Source organism: Geotrypetes seraphini, chromosome 14, assembly GCF_902459505.1.
Source record: "Geotrypetes seraphini chromosome 14, aGeoSer1.1, whole genome shotgun sequence".
Taxonomy (NCBI): Eukaryota; Metazoa; Chordata; class Amphibia; order Gymnophiona; family Dermophiidae; genus Geotrypetes; species Geotrypetes seraphini.
Window position 1 is genome coordinate 10,631,037 of NC_047097.1, and position 14,227 is coordinate 10,645,263.

Sequence of the window (14,227 nt, forward strand, 5' to 3'; positions counted from 1 at the left end):
AACTAGAATTTAATAAATATTTGTCCTACCTATCAATGGGTTATCAATGCATATTTATTAGAGATATTCTGAAAACCTGAATGGTCTGTGAAACCCTTTGTGAACCCCTGGTCTAGAATATCAATGGGGACACTACTGCAACATAAACATGTTTGTATGTGCTGGCATAAACTGTATACAAACATGTATAAACAGTATATGTAAAGAAAAAAAATGTGGGTTCTCTACTGAATTAAGGATTAATTGTCCCACCCACCCCTGGTTTGTAACTGATAAGTATTGTTGTCTGTACTATATATCAGTCACTTCCTATACCAACCAATCAAGATTGACTTTTATTCAGTGCAGTCATTGTGGTGCTTTAGTTCCAAGGCACACCAACTGTAGACTTAGGGCTTGCCCCATCTGTCTTCAGCTTTCTAGTATTAAGGAGGAGCACAGTAATCTTAAACAGGAATTGAATGCAGTCAAGCAACTTCTATCACTCCACAGAATCATATCAATTTACCACGTCAATATGGTAGCCAATGTCTCTATTCTTCTTGTGGCTAGACCAAAGACCCAAGACATTCAAATTTCAGGTCTCGTTAAGACAGGAAGCAGGTGAATTCTCCACTGACAGGGCAGGCTTCAGGAATGGAGTGTATGTTTACTAGAAAGATTATTGAGGTAAGAACCTAATCTTTCCTTCAGGATGTATCAGAGTAGTCTCTAAAGATTAGGGTGGGACAGATGCGCCTGCCATCAGAACTGAGGATCCAAATGTGGAATCCTGCTTGGCCACCACATCTACTCTGTAAAACTTCATGAACTAATTTAGAGAAAATAAACACGAGCAGAAAAGACAAGCTCCTACTGTCTTGCTTATAGGAAGACAACTGAAGAGCTGAAGGAAGGACAGGCCAGAGGTAAGAGAGAGAGCGAGCAAAAAAGTATACAAATGAAACTTCCTACTCTCACAAGATGGGATTAAATACCTGAAGGTTCAGAAATGGAGGAGTGTCTGTCTACTAGAAATGTTCATATCTACTCTATGAAACAAACTTGTTGCTTAATAAACTGTCTTGTCAACTTGCAAAAAGCCTAGATTAATTGATAGTTATTGAAATAAGATTTGAGACTCAATATGGGGATAGATCCTTTCTATGTCAAACCTCCATTTGAGAACTGTTCAATAATATGTGCAACAAGAAGAACATTTTCTTCTTCCCTGCTGTGACTTGCTTGTTCCGGGAATAACTCTCCACTAACCAATTACAATTTTGTGAAAAACATGAGATTGAGAATGACACGATGGTTGTTACCGCAGCTAGCCACGGCTAACCCGCCGAAACGGTGACAAAAAAATAAAGGTCATTGCGAGTACGGGGACAAGGCCATTCACCACCCTGTGGAGCGGTGGTCTTGTCTCCGCAGTTAAAGAAGTGAGCAAGCGCGGTAAATAAGCATGCGATCCGGCAGCCCCCTCTCTCCCGCTGTCCATCTCCCTTCCCTTCATGGCGATTTCTATAAGGCTATGCGTTGTATTGCAGCCAGAGCCTTGAAGTCACATCATGTGTGGCTGCTGGAAAAGTCTCCTCCAACGCAATTTCCTGTTTCCAGTTGCATCGGAGGAGACTTTTTCAGCATCCAATGCAACGTGACTTCAAGGCTCCAGCTGCAATACAACACATAGCCTTATAGAAATCACCACAAAGAGAAGGTAAGGGGAAGGGAGGGAGGGAGATGCACAGCCGGCCAGTGGGAGGGAGCTGCTGGACCGCATGAAGGGTTATGGAGAGGAGAAGACGCTGAAGCAGCCTGAAGGGAACTGGGGAAGAAAAAGTGGGGAGAAGATGCTGGGAAATGGGGAAGAGAGAGTAGAGAGAAGATGCTGGGAAAGGGGGAAAAGAGTGTGGGGAAAAGACGCTGGGAAATGGAGAAGAGAGAGTGAGGAGAGGACGCTGGGGAAGAGAGAGTGGGAAGAAGACGCTGGGAAAGAGGCTAGATTAAGAATATTTGAATCGCTATCCCCTTTTGATTCTTCCCTATCAATCTCCCCTGCCTTTTCTCCTTACCTCCCCACCTCCTTCCCCAATCCCATCCACTTTGGTTAACTCCTTCTACTTAAAGAACAATCTTCTCTCTAGGTTTGCGGGGATGGGGACCAAGCCACGGGGATGGGTCGGTGACAGGGGTGAGCTTGCGGGGACAGGGTGGAGAAGGGGACAAATTTTTTTCCCCATGTCATCCTTTTTTTTTTTTTTTTAAACGTGGTAACCCTAACTTGGGAGAGTTTGGCAGTAGTAGGGTACAAATATGCAACCCTTTGCTGAATTTATCCTAGATATCAACCTTCTGTTTGTAGTAATAGCAGAGGTCTCTTTATTGCACCTTGTCAGCACAGCTGCCAACATTAAACGCAGCAATTCCCTCCGGCAGCGACGGGGCCTTTGCTAGGCCCTGCCGCCTCCGATGATGCAACTTCCTCTTTCCTCGGAGGCGGGCTGGGCCTGGCAAAGGCCCCGACGCTGCCAGAGGGAATTGCTGCGTTAACGCTGGCAGCTGCGCAGGCAAATAGCAATAAAGAGAACGCTGCTGTTACTGGGGTTAGGAGACACAAAAGGGCGACGGCAGCAGCAGCAGATATCAGCGTCCTTCTCCCCCGCCCCTACTCTAGGCTAACAGGAAAGGCGCCGGCGGGAACGTTTACGTCACGGTGGTGTGTGCTCTACCCCCCCCCCCCCCCCGTCCGTCTGTAATTCTCCAGAGTGAAGCTTGTAACTCATGCTGAGCAGAGCTGCTAGTTTAAGTGGTTTGTCAACTGATTAATTTTTCCTTAGCTAGACCATGGCTGAAGGCGAGGACGGCTGTTTGGACTCGAGGAGAACGGCGGCTTTGGTTACTCCTTGGAGCAAAAGTGTACGTCGAGAGGAGAGCTCTGGCTCCTCTCTTAATCCCGCGAGCTTCGAGTGGCATCTGAAACAATATGGCCGCTTTATACCTGATGGTGCCTCGCGCTTGGTCTCTGAGGGGAGAGATCCCGCGTCCTCTTGGAAGGTGCGAATCAAAGGGACGGTTACGTGTTTATTAAGTGATAAAATTGGTACACGTATTATGTTTAAAAGATTATTTTGTTATTGTTTTATTTAATAGTTGACAGGAGACAAATATCTCTCTCTACTATAATGGAGTTCACTGAGAGTTTTGGCAAAGAAGTGAAAAGAGCTGTTTGGATGTCGAATGCAAGTTTAATGAGAGAAGATGTGGTTCCTAATGGAGTTGAAAACAAAAACTGTGGCTACAGATGTTCTGGAGATAATTTATTAAACACTAACTTATAAAACCATGAAAATTCAATTAAAGAAGTACAATGCTAAAAAATATGGGGATAAAAACCCACCTGGACCCTACATGGTCCGTGTTTCGGCGAAAACGCCTTCCTCAGGGGTCCAATGGTTTGAAAACTCACATATAAAGAATTGGACTGAAAACAGTTTATTGTCTTTAAACGTGTGAGCAAAGAACACCTCAGGCAAGCTGAAGTAGCACTTGACTGTCTTTTTAATGGCTATTGTCTCCACATGATGTATTTTGGAGTTTAAGGCTCTTTCATGTAGAGAGCCCTTTCTACAGATAATAGACTCAGGAGTTCTCTGTACTGTTCCTTTCTTTCTGCCGAAGGTGGTTTGTGATTTTCATGTTAACCAGAAAGTTCATTTACCTGCTTTTCGCTCCACGGGGTTACATTACATTAGAGATTTCTATTCCGCCACTACCTTGTGGTTCAAGGCAGATTACAAAAGAGATATAGATGGAGGGTTACAAAGGAAGATCTTAGGTCATTTCTAGAGAAGGTAAAGAGTAGATCAGAAAGTCTGGAAAGGGGGGGGGGGGGGGAGTATTAGTGTTGTTAAGACTTTTTCAGGGCTTTCTTGAAGAGTATAGTTTTTATTTATTTTCTGAATCTCTTTTGGTCTGGGGTTGTTATCAGTAGTTTGGAGATTTGGTTATCAAGTTTTGCTGCTTGGGGGTTGGCACGAAAGGATCAGATCTTGATCAGACTGGACATGCAGAGTCCTCATTCACTATTTGGAGAAAACTAATGATATTTGCCTTTCGGATCATCTTTGTATTGATGGCTCAGCCTCGCTGAGGTAGGCCAGCATCTAAGGCAAGTGAAGTATTTTGTGTTGCCCCAGTTGAGGGTGATGCAGTGTTTTCCTCTGCTGCCCCTGGGTGTTTACTGTCTTGCCGAGTCCTTCCTCTTGCTGCAGCGTTTGCGTGTTTGTGCGGCCCCAGAAACATTTTTTTCAGCCAATGCGGCTCAGCGAAGCCAAAAGGTTGGACACCCTTGATCTAAGGCTTCTATTGCCCATTGGATCTGTGCAGCCATTTTGTTGACTTACGTCATCTGCGGTAAGCAACTACCGGTCTTTTCTCAAGGCCCACTCAACTAGAGGTGTTGTTGCATCATCGTCAGATGCTCAAGCAGTTCTGCAGTTCTCCAGTCAAAATTTGTAGGATGGCTACTTGGTCTTCTCTTCATACCTTTACCAGATTTTACAGGGTGAATGTGGTGGCTCGTTTTGATGCCGCTGTTGGGACGTCGGTGTTGAGGGCAGGCTCTCGGTCCCTCCCTAGATGATGCCATTACTTTGGTACATCATACTAGAATGGAAGATTAGGTTCTTGCCTTCAATAATCTTCTTTCTGGTAGTTCCTGGAGGATTCTATATGATCCACCCTCTCTGTATAGGTTATTTTTTTAATGTATGGCCTGCCTTTTTCTGCCTCAGTTTTTTTCTGAGACCAAAGTATTTTCCAGCCAGTAGACGAGCCCTGTGGGGGATTTCAGTCTTATGTGAGTGTTACCGATGGTAGGTTTCCAGTGGGACTCGTTGCACATAACAGGTTAGTTCTAAATTGTTCCTAACTATTCTTTTTGTTGCCTGTTGGCTGTTTATTAATTATGTTATTATTTCTTGCAGAACAGAAGCGATCTTACTCATGTTTCCGGGGAGATTCCCCTGTGCCTCCTTCTTTGTTGTTGCCTTGTTACAGTACAGTTGCTTGGATTTTTTTTTACATAACTGCAGGGGGTTCTGTCTCTTTCTCTTAATTGGAGAAGGAGCACATGTCATGGTTTTAAATGTTTTTGTATGTAATCATCATCCCTAGCGATACCTTGTCACCTTAAATCTGTATTTTAGCTAATGTATGTTTTTATGAATTTGTACACTGCCTAAAAGGCTGATTAGGCAGTATAAGAAATTTTAAATAAATTTGAAACTTGATTGCGGGAATAGATTGGACACCTTGCATATAGAATCCTCCAGAAAGAAGATTATCGAAGGTAAGAACCTAATCTTCCATTCCTTCCTTGAGTTCTGCTAGACTAGTCTAAGATCTGCCCTTAAAGACTTAAAATGGCTCATTGAGTTATCTGCTTTTCTCTCTCTGGTGGTGTAATTAGTTAATTGATTGGTTTAAATTTTATATCATACAGTGGTCTGATAGAGTTCTATATCTGATTCAATGGGCCTAATTCTGTTTTGGAAGTAACATGTTGGAGAATTCCATGAGGTACCAATCTATACACTATTGATTTCACTGCTGATAAGAAAAATAAATAACTCATTGGTTCAGATGTCTAGCTGAACTCAAGAAAAGGAAATTAATAGGTATGACTAAAATTTCACTTTAGTGCAAATATGAGAATTGCTAGCATATTTTGTCAAAATGAGTAAGGGGCTTGGACAATTAATTATTCATCATGTTTGCTGAAATGTGAATTTCTTTGTTTCAAACCTACATCTTTTTCTAAATTTTCTGTAGATTTTGGAGTCAGATGAAAAATCCGGTTTACTCACACTTAATATAGTTGGATCGGGTCACTTCTTTATATCCCAGGGACAGACATTACTGGTATGTTTTCAGTTTCAGGTGCAGTTATTGAAAACATCTTACTCAGTTTTTTTCTTTAATCTGATTCCTTGCCATTTAAGAATTGAAAACGATTATCTTGTAAAATTTAGCTGATTTGTGGAAACTATTATTTTGGGGGAGGGGGGTTGCATCTGTTTCTTGTTATACTTCCAGGTCATTTACGGTCAGGTGCATGAAAACAGTGAAAACTAGTGACTGATTTCCTTTTTATTCTATTCATCAGTAAGCTGTTTTGTTTTGTTTTGTTACTAAAAGCTTAAAGTATAGATGTAATAAGTCATGGAAAAAGTAGACAAGCTGCTAGTTAAATTGGAGGAGCCAATACAGCGTTTTTAGAAGAGGTCTGGCCTATATTAGTTTCCTTCCAGTGTTCCCTAGGTCAGTGTTTCTCAACCTTTTCAAGTCAAGTACTCCCTAAACCTACCAACCGTGTACCCCCCACCCCAGACCCGCCCAAACTCTGCCCCCATAATAATAGTACTAATTGTAATGCAATTTCTTCCATCCATTTTTCATATACATACAATATAATCTTATTAATACATAATGGTAACCACAAAATTTTAAAAAACACAGCACACTACGCAGAGAAAATGTTCATTATCCCAGGACAAGCAGGCAGCATATTCTCTACATGTGGGTGACGTCATCTACGGAGCCCCGTTGCGGACAGCTTTTCAAGCAAACTTGATTGAAGATCTTAAAGTTTGCTAGTGCTGCACCGCGCATGCATGTGCCTTCCCTCTCAGCTAGGGGACGCGTCTCCTCAACGTGGTCCTCAGTTCTTAGTTTTCCACGGAGCCAGAAAGCCCTGTCTCTCTTCTCTGCGTTGATTTTTTTGTGCCTTTCTTGCAATGCAGCTTCTTTTATTGTTTTTTTTACGATCGGAAGTCGCTGTGCCCTGCGTCTTTATTGGGGTTTTTTTTTCCTGCCTTATGTCTTGGCCTGTTACCGGGTTCAAAAAGTGCACGCAGTACGGTCGGGTGCTCTCAATAACTGACCCGCACCATTGGTGTATACTTTGTCTCGGTGTTGATCACCCTACAGCTTCTTGCCTGCATTGTGCCACTCTTCAACCTCGGGCTCTTCGTCGACGGCGGGCCAAGATTGCGGAACTCTTCGCCATGGACCATCCTGGGGATAGGACCTCGGTCTCGATGTCGGCCTCGAAGACCTCGGCCCCGAGTAAGTCTCCCTTGACTTCGAAGGCCTCGGCAGCTTCGGCTTCGAAGACCTCGGCCTCGGGTAAGTCTCCTCTTCCTCCTTCAGGTTTAGCTCAGCTACTGAAGAAACTGTCCTCGGAGTCTCTGGCCACCCAGGCAGTGAGTGTAGTTCTGCCGGCCTCTGCGAAACCTCCTCCAAAGCGTGCCTCCATTTTCAGGGAATACTCTACATCGAGGTCGTCCTCGAAGCGCACTGCTGTACCTGTCCATCCAAATCCTTTGGTCTCAGTGCCGATGTTCAAGGATATGCTTAAGGCTATGTTAACCTCGCAGATCTCTGCTTTGGCTCATCTTGCCCTGGCCTCGACCTTGATCGTTGTTGACCAGCCTGAGCGTCGCACCGAGGACTCTTGAGGTAAGGTGCGTTGGTCCCGACGCTTCTCCTCGAGTGACTCCTCGCCTCCTCCCTCGAGACAGACTTCTCCCGCTGCCCGACCTCGCTCGAAGCGCCGGTCTAAGCGTACCTCTTCTTCGAGGCAGCGGTCCGCGAAAAGGTCCAGAGACTTGCCCCCGAGGCGGGGTAGGTCGCCGGGTCCTCGCACAACAGAGTCCATTGAGCCGTTGGACCTCGTGCTGTCTGACCCTCGTCCTCGACCTCATGTGCCCTCTCGGTCTCCGAGCCTAGGAGCTTCGAGTTTGAAGACTCCCACCTCGCTGTCGCGTTGGAAGGTCTCTTCTATCCTGGGCTCGCCGGGGCGGGCTCCCCAGGTCTCCGTCCCTCGGACCCCCGGTTTTTCGCCTTCCAGGCATTCTAAACGCAAGCAGTCGTTGACTCCCCCTCGTTCTCTCAGCGGGACTTCCTCGACGTCTGTGCTTGTGGACACTGACCTACCAGTGCAGTACTCGAGGGAGGCTTCCCCCTCGTTCTCTGCTGCCCCAAAGTCCCACTCGGCTTCGCCTCTCGAAGGGCGTTTTGCGGGCAAGGCTTCCTCCTTCACAAGGTTTGTGATGGATATGGGCAAGGCGCTGCAACTAGACCTCCAGTCCGAGTCCAGGTACACCTGTGAATATTTGGAGGAGTTGGAGCTTCCTCACCCACCGAGGGAATCCCTTCGCCTCCCTTTGAATCCGGTTTTGCAGCAGACTTTCTTCCGGAATTTGGAGACGCCATATGCGATCCCTGCTATTCCGTCCAAGATGGAATCCCAATACAGGACGGTCCCATGTAAGGGATTTGAAAAGGCTCAGCTCTCCCACCAGTCCTTGGTTGTAGAGTCTTCCTTGAAGAAGTCTAATCCTTCCAGGGTCTACGCGGCTGTCCCGCCAGGCCGGGAAGGCCGGACTATGGACAAGTTTGGCAGGCGCCTGTACCAAAATTTGATGATGGCGAACAGGGTTCTGAATTACAATTTCAATTTTACATCCTATCTCAAACATTGCATCAAATCCCTGCCATCTTTTCAGATGATTTGGCTGTCCATCGCCTGGCTGAATTTTGCCGGCTTCTGGATACGCTGTCGCAGATTCACCTTTATATGTTTCAGACAACCTATGATGTCTTTGAACTTTCCTCGAGGGTCTCTGCTTTTGCAATAGCCATGCGCTGTCTAGCTTGGATCCGCATTGTTGACATGAACCCTAATCTGCAGGACCGTCTGGCGAATCTCCCGTGCTTGGGCAACGAGCTCTTTGACGACTCCATCGAGGCGGCCACCAAACGCCTCTCCGAACATGAACGCTCCTTCGCCTCCTTGGTCAGACCCAAGGCGAAGCCCGCGCCTCCTAAGTTGTACAAGTTGCCCCCCCTGTCGCTATCACCAGAAGTCCACGCCGGCTTTTTCCAAGCCGCCACCCAGGCAGCAGCAGAGGGCCCCTCAAAAGCCTCAGACCCCTGCGACGGCTAAGCCTGTGCCATCCTTTTGACTATCCCAGTTTGAGCAGGCTGCCCCCTTCGTCCTCGAGCCTTCTCTTCTACCTATCGGGGGCTGTCTCAATTCTTTTTGTCTCCACTGGGAACTCATTACTTCTGACCACTGGGTCCTCTCCGTCATCAGGGAGGGGTATTCCCTTCATTTCCAGATGGCACCTCCGGACATGCCCCCAAGAGAGTGTCTTTCCAACAGGACGCAGCTCCCCCTTCTTCTCCAGGAGGCTCATGCCCTCCTTCGCTTCTGGGCAGTGGAGGAGGTCCCTTTGTGTCAGCGGGGCACTAGATTCTACTCCTGGTACTTTCTAGTCCCCAAAAAGACCGGGGACCTTCGCCCTATCCTGGACCTCAGAGTATTGAACAAGTTCCTGGTCAAGGAGAAGTTCCGCATGCTCTCTCTCCCCACGTTGTATCCCCTGATGGACGAGGGGGACTGGTTGTGCTCGCTGGTTCTAAAAGAGGCCTACACTCACATTCCGATTCATCTGGCCTCTCACAGGTTTCTTCGTTTTCAGGTGGTAGATCTTCATCTGCAGTATTGAGTCCTCCCGTTCGGGCTCACATCCTCCCCGCGAGTCTTCATGAAGTGCCTTGTGGTGGTGGTGGCGGCGGACCTGCGGTCGCAGGGTCTTCAAGTGTTCCCGTACCTCAACGACTGGCTCATCAAAGCACTGTCATGGCAGGAGGTTATTTTCAGTGACCCAACGGACTGTTATGTTCCTTCAGCATCTGGGCTTCGAGGTCAACTTCCCCAAGACCCAGTTGTGTCTCTGCAGTTCATAGGAGCGGTGCTGGACACGGTTCGCCTCCGCTCGTTTCTGCCTCAGCCTCGGCAAGCCGCCCTCATTCGCTTGTACCAGGTCTCCCTTCAGTCCACAGTTTCGGTCAAGCAGATGATAATTCTGTTGGGACACATGGCCTCCACCGTTCATATGACTCCTTTTGCCAGACTTTACCTCCGAGTGCCTCAGTGGACACAGGACCGGGATCCCGCCTCTCGACACATTGCGGTGACTCCCTCCTTGAAGCGTTCGCTCCGCTGGTGGACGTTCTCTTCCAATCTTTCCAGAGGTTTTCTCTTTTTCGCACCCCCGCCGCAGAAGGTCCTAACAGAAGACTCCTCCACGTATGCCTGGGGGGCTCACCTCGACGGCCTCCGGACTCAGGGTCTTTGGTCGAGAGCCGACCGTCAATGCCACATCAACCTGCTGGAGCTTCGGGCCATTTACAAGGCTTTGGTTGCCTTTCGGCATTTACTTCAGGATCGCGTGGTCCTGGTGCGAATGGACAACCAGGTGGCGATGTATTATGTGAACAAGCAGGGGGGTACGGGTTCCCTGTCTCTTTGTCGGGAAGCTCTTCGGCTCTGAGAGTGGGCGATACGCCACAACATCTTCCTCCGAGCAGTCTACATCCAGAGTGAACAAAACTGCCTGGCGGACAGGTTGAGCTGCCTTCTCCAACCACACGAATGGTCACTCCATTCCGCCACTCTGCGTCAAGTGTTTGCTCGATGGGGGACGCTGCAGATAAATCTGTTCGCCTTGCCCCTCAACCACAAGTTGCCTCGCTTCTGTTCCAGGATTTACTCCCCGGATTGTCTCGAGGCGGATGCTTTCCTTCTGGATTGGACGGGCCGGTTCCTCTACGCGTTCCCTCCATTTCCTCTGATTCTGAAGACTCTCGTACAGCTCAAGTCGGCCCATGCCGCCATGATTTTGATAGCTCCTCGGTGGCCCAGGCAGCCGTGGTTCTCCCTTCTCCTCCGACTCAGTATCAAGGAGCCTCTGCTTCTGCCTGTATTTCCTTCTCTGCTGTCTCAGAGTCAGGGTTCACTGCTGCATCCCAATCTGCAGTCTCTACACTTAACAGCTTGGTTCCTTTCCACCTGACTCCCTCCTTCGATTTTTCTCAGTCGGTGAGGGATGTTCTCGAGGCCTCTCAGAAGAGTTCCACTAGACCAGGGGTAGGGAATTCCGGTCCTCAAGAGCCTTATTGCAGTCGGGTTTTCAGGATTTCTCCAATGAATATGCATTGAAAGCAGTGCATGCAAATAGATCTCATGCATATTCATTGGGGAAATCCTGAAAACCCGACTGGAATATCGAGAACTGGAGTTCCCTACCCCTGCATTAGACAATGCTACTCCCAGAAATGGACTAGATTTGCTGCGTGGTGTGCTGCGCATCGCATGGAGCCACTGTCTGCCTCCTTGTCCTCCGTGCTGGATTATCTGCTCCACTTGACAAAATAGTAAGATTAGGCATTTAACAGTCTACTGCGAGCATATGGCGTGAGCAGCATCCAAAAGGGTTCCCAGATTTGACAAAAACTTCTGTCCTATGGAGAGTGAATGTCCACAAAGTTGTGACGTTACAGGGATGCATGAACAATTATGAGGGACTTCCAGTGGGCGTAGGAAGGTGGCTCAGGGTTTAACCAGGTGTTAAAAATTGCCTTTTTGCCAGTTAAGACAATTCTAGCCACAAAAGCAGATAGACCCTTAGACTTATGAGCTGTTATAGAATAGCATCCAAACAGGACCTGGGGATTAGAAACCCAGCGCCTCCTCCACAAGGAAGAAAGTTTGACTCAATGTAGTCCAGAAAAATACTATCTTAGGACAGGTCCAAAACGAGTTTCCCAATGAAGCATATGGGGTCAAATATTTAGGACAACAGTGATGTGGACTAATCAACATGCAAAAGGCTCTTCAAGTTTGCCTGTATTTGTTTCAAGCAGGTCTGGGGACTAGCGCCTTCTTACCTACTACCACATTTCATATTACACAACCCCACACGACCAACCAGAAACCGTAACATATTTACATACCCAAAGATCACAGGCTGCAAATACAAATCTTTTTTGGACAGGTCCTTCATGTTCCAAGCAAGCAAACAGCAGTCCTGGCTGGAAAATTACATTAATGGAACCAGGCTGACCTATGGCGCATTCCGGAAAGCAATTAAAACCGTATTATTTGACAAATTCATCTCCTATACAGAAGCCTCACCACTTACTAAATTATATTTTCCCTCTGTCAAACTTGAGGTAATATGCTGTCCTTTTATCTATTTCTTATGTAATAAATTGTACCCTCACTTCTTGCATTCTGTAATTCGCTGATTGTCCAACCTTCTTCAAGCCTAGAAGTCTTTCGACTATGGCAGTATAGAAGAATAAAGTTGTTATTATTATTATTATTATTACTACAGGAGAAATGCAAAGACATAATAAGAATTTCAATTGGAGCTCCCAATATAACATACAAGTTGTCAACTTGGAGGCAGCCTTCAAAGCACATTGCATATGTTGTGCTGATATCCTCAGACCATAAAGTTGCCAGTATAGTGAAATTGATCTCTGGTTGACATTCTAGCAGACCAACATGATGAAAACGTAATGGTGTTGTACCAAGAGGCTAAACATTTCAGATATAGACTCTCGACAGGCTTCTGTAATAAAAAATAATAATAATAACTTTATTCTTCTATACCGCCACAATCTTGCGACTTCTAGGCGGTTTACAGTAAGGAGAGCTGGATACACAGTGACATACAGGAGAGCTGGATATACAGAGAAATATAATATGCAGATATTCAGAGGAAATACAGAGAGCAGAGACCTTAAGAGGCAATAGTACAGAAATGCAATTTACTGAGTAAAATATAAGATATACATTTTGGTAGGTAATTTCCGACAGGACCTTTTTGGAATAAATGGCAACGTAAAATTACAACAAGATGAAGATAACATATTATATTTATGGCAGTGCAGTAAATTTAGGTGGATTATGGAGGGGGAGAGGGTGGAGATCGGGTCAATTGTTTAGGTATTTCTGGAACAGGTATGTTTAAGGCGTTTTCTAAATTTTCCGTAAGTAGTGGGCGAGAGTAGTTGTTCTAGGTCTTTGCCCCATAGGGCTGCTTGGTGAGAGAGAAGGTGTTCATTTTGCAGCCTCTGACTGGAGGGGAAATGAGTTGAGTGTGTGTTTCTATATAGTTTGTAATATAACATGTTGATAGGGATTGCATATAAAGCCACAGTTGAAAGTAAGAAAAAATATCTGAAGGTAAATATTGAACTAAGGCCAGTACTGGGCAGACTTGCACAGTCTGTGTCTGTATATGGCCGTTTGGGGGAGGATGGGCTGGGGAGGGTTTAGATGGGATGGAGTAGGTTTTAACGGAGATTTCAGCAGTTGGAACCCAAGCACAGTACCGGGTAGAACTTTGGATTCTTGTCCAGAAATAGCTAAGAAGAAAAAATTTAATTGAATCAGGTTGGGCAGACTGGTTGGACCATTCAGGTCTTTATCTGCCGTCATCTACTATGTTATGTTACTATGTAACAGAGTTTATGCTCTGCACAAAGAGTCAAATGCGGAAAAAACACCCTCATCAGTGAACAATTGAAAAATATATTGTAACACTTTCTCTTTCCAAATTCTAAAAGTCAAACATTGCGTTCCAGGCAAGAACTCACGATTACTCTGGAGTGGCAAAAAAGGGGAAGAACGAGATGACACCTTAATTGACAAACCTAATGCCAGGTCTTGTATGCTGGTACAAAAATGGGGTAGGTCTGTAAATAGAGTCGTAAGATAGGAGGAGCAGAGACATGAAGCAGATAACTAAAATGGTATTGGGTCAAAAGAGCCATTTCCAAAGGTGTCTGAAAAATAGGAAGTACCCCTAAACCAATCATTTTATATGTTGTATCTGGCAAGCCAGGGCATACAAACAAATGTTCAAAAGATCCAGCCCTCCCTTAGCTTTCAGAAGACAGGACCTGGCAAGGGGCATCCACGCTCTCCTACTGCTCCATAAATAATGCTGAAGGGCCTTCATTAACTTAAGGTCATGTTTATGAGACAATAACAATGGTAGTACTTGAAATTTTTTATAACCAATGAGGTAACACACTCTACCAGACGCTGACAAGAGAAATGATTGCCATAAATGTAGTTTCTGTATGGTATCTAAAAGAAAGTGAGTCAAAATTTATGGAGTGCAAGGTTGACATATCTCTGGGGAGGAGAATCCCAAGGTACTTGATGGAATCTTCTTCCCAGGAAAGGGGAAAGTCTCCCTCTCAGAAGGTTTGCAAAATAACAGGCAACACTAATGCTAAGGACCCTTCTCTTCCAGTGATTCCGCTGGTCCTGGAGTAGAAGGGTCTAGTAGTAGCTTTGCTCTGGATTCAGCTT

General features: G+C 46.0%; 1 protein-coding gene across 6 annotated transcripts in view; it reads left to right on the forward strand.

Annotated features, from left to right (window-relative positions):
• Positions 1-2,524: 2,524 nt before the first annotated feature.
• The window catches only part of REC114 (REC114 meiotic recombination protein), a 57,719-nt gene continuing 46,016 nt past the window's right edge, over positions 2,525-14,227 (forward strand). For 3 of the 6 annotated variants that reach the window (XM_033919506.1, XM_033919509.1, XM_033919507.1), the window contains exons 1-2: positions 2,710-3,039; positions 5,818-5,907. In XM_033919506.1, coding sequence (XP_033775397.1) covers positions 2,830-3,039; positions 5,818-5,907 — 300 coding nt within the window. In that variant the 5' untranslated portion in view covers positions 2,710-2,829. The other 3 variants (XM_033919503.1, XM_033919505.1, XM_033919508.1) reach the window with 3 other exon arrangements.